The following is an 8,290-nucleotide window of genomic DNA, read 5'->3' on the forward strand; positions in this document are numbered from 1 at the left end:
CATTTGTATCCGTAACTTGTTATTAATTTTTTTCCATTGCGTAATTTGTACACCAACTTATCACTTTGTTTGATAAGATATAGTAAATTCTCTCTTTTTTAAACTGTCCGGATTTGGATGAGTGGAAACTTAAAAAAAAATCTCTAGTAAAGCTTCCCCAATCACTTTCCGTTTCGAACCAGTTATTATACTTCAGTTAATTTCAATATTTTCAGTTAATTTTACATATTGCACAATCCTATTTAAAGGCCTAAAGTTTAATACCCACATTGCAAAATTTCATTTCTTTTAACAATTTGACTGAGTTAAAATTTTCAAATAGGTGGCAACCTTCCTCAAAAATATTTCCAGCATCTATATGTTTTAAACCTCTTTAATTTGATACCTATATTGTAATAAGTCGTTTTTTTATCAATTAAATTTAGTTAGATTTTCAAATAGGTAACCCTCCTCAAAAATATTTTCGGCTGTGAGCCCTCTTTAAACTCTTTAGTTTGATACCCACATTGCAATATTTTATTTACTTTATCAATTTAACTAAGTTAAAACTTTTAAAATAGGCGTCAACCCTCCTCAAAAATATTTCCAGCAGTTATCTTTCTTAAACCTTTTTAATTTAATATCTATATTAGAATATATCATTTAGTTTATCAATTAAATTGCGCTAAATTTTTTAACAGGTGGCAACCCTCCTTTAAAATATTTTCGACTGTAAGCCTTCTTAAAACTCTTTGGTTTGACACCCACATGGCAACATTTCATTTATTTTATCAATTTGACTGAGTTAAAATTTTCAAATAGGTGGCAACGCTCCTCAAAAATATTTTCAGCAGGTATCTTTCTTAAGGCTCTTTAATTTGATACCAATATTGTAATATTTCATTTACTTTATCAGTGTAATTTAGTTAAACTTTGTAATAGGTGGCAACCCTAATCATACATATTCTCGGCTGCAAGCCTTCTTAAAACTCTTTAATTTGATACCCACATTGCAATATTTCATTTACTTAATCAACTTAATTGAGTTAAAATTTTACATTAGGTGGCAAATACATAGGTAAAGTTGTAAACTCGTTGTTGGTTTTGCATCAGCAACAAACATTATTGTTGCTTTACATTTTGGCGCCCGAGCAGGGACTTTTAGTAAAGTCGTTTTTTGATTTAATATTAAATTTTCGTGGTTTGTTCAGCGACTGGCTGTGGTTACAATAGGAATACAACCTGCCGCAAAAAAGTGATATACAATTGGATACGTACATAGAATTGAGGAGGATTGGACATTAAAGTTGGATTTGGATAAGTCAAAGGGAATAGGAAAAGAAAACGACACAACAAATAAAATTGGATTTGGATACATAAAAGGGAAGGTAACAACAAATATAATTGGATTCAATACACTCAACAAAAGGAATGGGTGACACAAAAGGAAGGTCAGAAACAAAAATGGTAGAGGTAATGTAGAAATGAAATTACTTATGTACCTATAGTGCAGTGCGAAAATCCCCCGTATAAAAAAGCGTTATCCCAATTATATATTGAATTTCGAAGAAGTCCAAAAAATTCCGTTCTCTTAAAAGGCAAAAAAAAAAAAAATAGCTAAAAAAGTAATCCCTACTAAACGGTATATAAATTGTTAAATTGCCGTCGGCAAATCATTAGTGCCCAATTCAGCTGTACAATTTAATATTTCGGTTGTTGTTGTAATTTCTTCATCAAAAGTACATAGGCGAAGTGCTAGCAACATAATTTGTTCATTTAGTTACCCATTAAAAATTTTCTTACGGGACACAAAATTATTTCATCCATACCTACCCACATATATATGTACGTATGTAAATATTAGGCAATTGACCTTTGGTTTTGCATATACCTACCTACGTGAGCAGAACTTTGTCGTCGTTCATTTCTCTGCTGCTCCCGCATTGTATAGGAACATAGCAAAATACACAAGTGCATGAAACTGTAGTTACTGCTGCTGCACTCCACCAAAGTGATTGATCCATATACATACATTATTGTCTGAAGACAATAGTTAGTGCACTTGCCTTCATATTTGCCATTCCCCACCTTCGCTTTCAATTTCAAAAAAAAGACAGTGCATTGCTAACATAGTAGGCATGTAATTTTACTGTTTCTCTTCACCTTCAAATGCATAAAACCCAAGTACATAAAAAATTTATTGAGTTGTATGGTTATTGACCTTGTCGTTTCTTTGAATCGAAATTTAATGTACCCAACATTAAATTTATGAGGGCATACAAGTAAATCAGAGAATGGTTGAGATTTGAACGTTGTAGAAGACAACAAGAAAATTTGAAGAAAATTATATGCGTATACAAAGTTAAAGCAAATATTTGGACATTTAGCTTTCTGAATATCAGGGTGCGTTGGCTTTCCCATATAAATAAATTTGCTACCTTAATTTAAATCATTTGTTGTTAAATAAATATAAGGGTTCGTTGAGCATTTTTGTTTTAAAGTAGATCTGTCAAAATGGTTTCAGGCGATGAGGATGACTCAGCGGCAAAGTTAGCTACACTAAAGCAGCAACGCTCAACTGCTCGCAAAAATATAACAAGAATAAAAAACTTGTTGGACAATACCTCCACTACGTGGAACGTTATAGATTTAGAATGCAGGCTAGAAATTTTGAGCTCATATATAAAGCAAATAATGGCTTATCAAACGGAGATTGAGAAAGAGGACCCTAGTGATGATAGGAGGGGTGACATTGAAGAGTCGTGCATTAGTGCAAAAACAAAACTCTTGCAGCTTTTGGGGCAGCATAAGCGACGCGAGAGCTCAGCTTTGGAAACGACGTTCGGTATCACCATGCCTCAAGCATCTCGTCTACCAAAATTAAAATTGCCGTCATTTAGCGGAAAATATTCGGAGTACAAAAATTTTATAAGCTCATTTAACAATTTAGTTCACAATGAGGCACATCTAGCTCCAATAGAAAAATTCAATCATTTGCTTAGTTGTTTGTCGGGTGATGCACTTAGAACTATTAAAGCATTTCAAGTTACAGAAGCCAATTATGAAAAGGCTTTAGAGCGATTAGCTGACCGATATGACAAAAAGGGGTTAATATTTTTTGATAATATAGAACAATTATTTGAAATTGAAAAAATTAACAAACCCAATGCGCCAGCTCTGAGAAATGCAGTCGACACTGTGTCAGCAATTTACGATTCGTTGTTGTCCATGGGCTCAGAAAAAGATATAGCTAACGCCCTTATAATTAGCTTGGTGATTTCAAAGGTCGATTCGGTTACCAAGTCAAAATGGAATGAGCAGTTAGATTACTCAACACTTCCTACATGGAGCGAATGCTCCAAACATTTAATTCGTCGTTGTCAAGCCCTAGAAGTGAATGAAGATCATTCCAATAAAAATTTATTTGAAAAAAAGAAAAATAGTAAAGCCAGTTTTAGCAACAACAACAATAAGGCTTCGTATACAGTAACGAGAAGCAATAATGAGGGTAAATGCACATTTTGCCATACCAACGGTCATTCAGTGTATACTTGCAATTCCTTCGCTGCCCTGCCAATTACCAAACGGTTCGAATTTATTAAAAAAGAAGGAAGTTGCATAAATTGTCTGAAAACGGGTCATTCGGTACGAAGTTGCTCAAAATCGCACTGCAGAGTTTGCCAACGTCCCCATCACACCCTGTTGCATAGGTATGAAGTGAACACTCAGCAAGGCAATTCGAGTGCATTCAATAGTAATGGCACAGAGCAACCATCTTCCTCCTCACCTACTACTACTTCAGCGAACCATCGCTCGTCACACCACGTATCGAGCAACACAGACATTGTAGTTTTAGCCACTGCCTTAGTAAAAATTAAAGATCGCAGCGGAAATGACCATTTGGTAAGAGCTCTTTTAGACTCTGGCTCGCAATTGAACTTCATAAGTGAAGAATGTGCAGCTAATCTGCAGCTAAAGAGAGAATTTAAAAATCTCAAGTTATCTGGCATTGGGGAACTTAACACTAATTTGAGGCACCAAGTAAATACCACAGTTAAATCCAGACTAAATAATTATAATTTCCAGGCAGATTTTTGGGTAATTAAATCCATTTCTAGTTACCAACCCGAAGTTAACATTCAATTTAGCACTTGGCAGGTCCCACAAAATATTGAGCTTGCAGATCCTCAGTTTAATAAACGACAAAGAGTCGATCTGCTCATTGGGGCCGACATATTTTTCGAATTATTATCTGTGGGCCAAATAAAATTAAACGAGTCATTACCCACATTGCAAAAAACTCTTCTTGGTTGGATAGTTTCTGGTCGGTACAAGCAAGGCAACGGCATTGAAACCGGAGCGTGCAATATAGCAAATGAAATTACCGACGCATCATTGGTATCTTTGGATGAGACTGTGAGAAAATTTTGGGAAATTGAAGAAAGCCCAGGGGTTGAAAGGAATACCTGTAAGGAGTTTACTGATTGCGAAAACCATTTTGTGGAAAATACGCAATTGCTGCCAAAGGGTCGTTTCCAAGTTCGTCTACCATTCAAGAGAGATCCGTCGGAGCTTGGATCATCCTATGACGTAGCAAAACGAAGATACCTATCTCTTGAACGTAGACTTGCAAAGACCCCTGATACAAAAAAAATGTACGATGAGTTTATGTTGGAGTATTTGTCTCTAGGGCATATGACGGAAGTCAAGAACATTGTCCCATCTAGCCCACACTATTTTATACCTCATCAAGTCGTGATGAGATTAGACAGCTTAACCACAAAGTTAAGAGTCGTTTTTGATGCGTCAGCAAAAACCTCCACACATAAATCTCTTAACGAAATGTTGATGGTCGGCCCCACTATCCAACCAGAATTATATATTACGCTGCTAAAGTTTCGTTGTCGAAAATTTGCAATTACGGCTGACATTACAAAAATGTACAGGCAAGTGGAAGTGCATGAAGAAGATAGAAAGTTCCAAATGATTTTGTGGCGAGAAACAGTGAATATGCCAATAAAGGTTTACGAGCTCAATACAGTCACATATGGTACATCTCCAGCACCATTCTTGGCTATAAGATGTCTGGACGAGTTGGGACAAATAAATCGACTTAATATGCCTGTTGGTTCTAGGGTGATCCAAGAAGATTTTTATGTAGATGATTTATTGTCAGGTGGCGAAACCTTAGAGGAAATTATGCAAATACAAACTGAAGTAGTAAAAATTCTTGCCTCAGCTGGATTCAAGCTAGCAAAATGGTATTCGAACCATGATTTCCTAGAAAGTAATAGCATTTCGGAAAAAACAATATCTCTGAACGATACTGAAACAACAAAGACTTTAGGAATCATTTGGCATCCTAAACTTGACGAATTTCGGTTTAGCTGTAGTAACGATTTTAATAATTTACATCCCACTAAGCGCAACATATTGTCAGTGTCATCTCGACTTTTCGACCCATTAGGACTGCTATGTCCAATCATAACAAAAGCAAAAATGATTTTGCAGGAGCTATGGCTTCACAAATTGGAATGGGACGAATCAATTCCGATGTCGCTGGCTACAAGCTGGGATAATTTTAAAGAAAATATTAAACGAATTCCCGAAATACGCATTCCTCGTTTTGTTAACATTTTGTCGTCGTCGAAAATACAAGTACATGGTTTCGCAGATGCATCCATGCGCGCTTATGGTTGTTGTATTTATATTCGTAGCGGTTACAAAAATAATTATAAATCTATACTTCTTACAGCCAAGTCGAAGGTCGCTCCACTAAAAACGAAAACCCTACCGAGGCTTGAGTTATGCGCTGTGCACTTACTGGCGAAGTTGTGGAAAAATATAGCGCCAATATTACTCCCAAATACCGAGAAAACTGTATTTTGGACTGACTCGGAAATAGTGTTATATTGGCTGAAAAAACATCCATCCACATTATCAGTTTTCGTTGGGAATAGAGTAGCGGATGTTCAGGAATGGACAGAAAATGTAATTTGGAAACATGTACCAACCGCTCATAACCCAGCCGATATTGCCTCCAGAAGTTGCACTGTGGATGAAATGCGTCAATCAATATGGTTTAACGGGCCCAGATTTTTAACGCAAGGCGAAGATAATTGGCCAAATAACCCGCATTTCAAACCGCCGGAGGATATGGAGAACCTGGAAATTAGAAAAGCCAAGCCTTTAGTACTTTTATCATCGAAAAAGTCTTGTATCATAAACACCCTAATAGAAAATTGTTCGACTTACTTAAAAATTGTAAGAATACTTGCCTATGTATATAGATTTCTCAGTCCAACAGAAAAAGAGCCTCAAATTACCGCCAACGAACTTGAAATGTCGTTCTTAAAAATTGTCGAAGTAATACAACATGAAGAGTTCGAAAATGAAATTAAATGCCTAAAAAATTCGTCGTCGGTAAATAAGCAGATTCAAAAACTCAATCCGTTCGTCCAAGAATGTAACGAAGGCAATAGAAATTTTACATTACTCCGAGTAGGTGGCCGTTTACAAAACTCTTCATTGTCATATGATACGAAACACCCACTCCTCATTCCGAAATGTCGATTTGCATACTTGTACGCTACTCACTTGCATTTAACAAACTGCCACGCAGGCCCAAGGGCGCTCATCGCGCTGATGCGACTAAAAATTTGGTCAGTGAATGCTCGAGAAATTGCGAGAAAAGTAGTACGCAATTGCACACACTGTTTTAAATATAAACCCAAGTTGTTGACACAAGTCATGGGAAATTTACCGGTGGATCGTTTATTGTCAGTTAGACCGTTCTGGGTAACTGGTGTTGACTTTTGCGGTCCAATATACACGTCATATAGAATTCGTGGTCGACCCCCTTATAAAACATATATAGCTGTATTTGTTTGTTTTTCGTCCAAAGCTGTTCATATCGAAGCTGTTTCCGACTTAACCACTAACTCATTTATTTCTTGTTTTAAAAGGTTTATCGGAAGGAGAGGCTTGCCGCACAAGGTCGTCTGCGACAACGCAACAAATTTCGTGGGAGCCAATGCCAAGATGAAGGAACTTCACGACGTATTTTTCAACGAGGTCAGCAGAAAGCAGATGTTAGATTTCGTGGCAGAGAAAGGAGTCCAATTCGAGTTCATTCCGCCTCGCGCACCTCATTTCGGCGGTCTGTGGGAGGCGGCCGTAAAGTCAACAAAAAATTTGCTCTATCGCACCGTCGCAAACGCCAATCTGACATTCGAAGAACTATGTACCGTTCTCGTCGAGGTAGAGGCAGTCCTGAATTCAAGGCCTATCGCACCAATGTCCACAGATCCCAGCGATGGAGAAGCACTCACACCCGCACACCTGCTGATTGGGTGTTCTCTAAAAGCCATTCCCGAGCCCACCGTAGAAACGGAAAACATGACTTATTCAAAAAGATGGCAACGTATCGCTTACCTGAAAGGGCAGTTCTGGTCTGCATTCCGCAGAGATTACATTTTAGAACTTCAGGCCAGGGCCAAATGGGTAAAACCCGAAATCAATATAGAGATTGGCACAGTGGTACTCGTCCACGAGGACAACATGCCACCCCAAAGATGGCTTATGGGCAAGGTTACGAGTGTCGTTGCTGGCAAAGATGGTATGGTCCGTGTTGCCCACATAAAAACACGCAATGGTGTCATCAAGCGTGCTGTTCATAAGTTGGCACCATTACCATTAAACTAATTAAAAAAAAAAAAAACAGAGAATTAATACCAAAAATGAATTTCATTACAATATATGTATTTAAAATTTTTAATATTTATTATTAAAAATAAAAACCCATAAGGTTTGAACTTAGATTCCTGTAATGAGCTAACATGCAAGAAGCATACAAAATCAATTTTATAATATACCTTTTTTTCTTATTTGGATGCATAGGCACCCACAAAATTTAAATCAAATGTTATTGATACATACGCATCAACGGGCCCAGAATGTTTGGCCAGCATTGAATTGTCACTAATTAGTCGTACTGTATTTAGTACAAAACACTCAGCGTAATTAATAGTCAGTAAGCAACACTGTTCTTAGTATTAAGGCTATCTTGAATTTAAATAAATTAGTACTTGTTATTCATTCGTAGACCACAGCCAGCATCGCATCTCTTTTCAATTAGCGCATCGCCGCACCGTCGTTATTAAATACATAGGTAAAGTTGTAAACTCGTTGTTGGTTTTGCATCAGCAACAAAAATTATTGTTGCTTTACATCATCTAAATTATATAAAATAATATCGTATCCGAATAAGCGTTGAATCCATCTGATTTTCCCCCATCCTTTAGCATAGAAT

The 8,290-nt window shown here is 36.9% G+C and overlaps 1 protein-coding gene across 1 annotated transcript; it reads left to right on the plus strand.

Annotated features, from left to right (window-relative positions):
- Positions 1-2,493: 2,493 nt before the first annotated feature.
- On the plus strand, positions 2,494-8,001 carry LOC118749916. The gene is made up of 4 exons (XM_036484682.1): positions 2,494-2,824; positions 4,298-6,480; positions 6,945-7,070; positions 7,879-8,001. The coding sequence occupies exons 1-4, from the start codon at positions 2,494-2,496 to the stop codon at positions 7,999-8,001; spliced, it is 2,763 nt and encodes a 920-aa protein (XP_036340575.1).
- Positions 8,002-8,290: the final 289 nt, after the last annotated feature.

Source organism: Rhagoletis pomonella, unplaced genomic scaffold (assembly GCF_013731165.1).
Source record: "Rhagoletis pomonella isolate Grant_MI unplaced genomic scaffold, Rhpom_1.0 Rhpom_scaffold_00086, whole genome shotgun sequence".
Classification (NCBI taxonomy): Eukaryota; Metazoa; Arthropoda; class Insecta; order Diptera; family Tephritidae; genus Rhagoletis; species Rhagoletis pomonella.

Excerpts from the sequence above, each read along its gene's own strand:
- LOC118749916 (XM_036484682.1), top strand. The coding sequence starts at position 2,494 with ATGGTTTCAGGCGATGAGGATGACTCAGCGGCAAAGTTAGCTACACTA. Across the intron at positions 6,481-6,944 it reads GAAATTTTACATTACTCCGA|GTTTATCGGAAGGAGAGGCT; the intron begins GTAGGTGGCCGT and ends TTGTTTTAAAAG. Across the intron at positions 7,071-7,878 it reads GAGGTCAGCAGAAAGCAGAT|GCACCCACAAAATTTAAATC; the intron begins GTTAGATTTCGT and ends TTGGATGCATAG.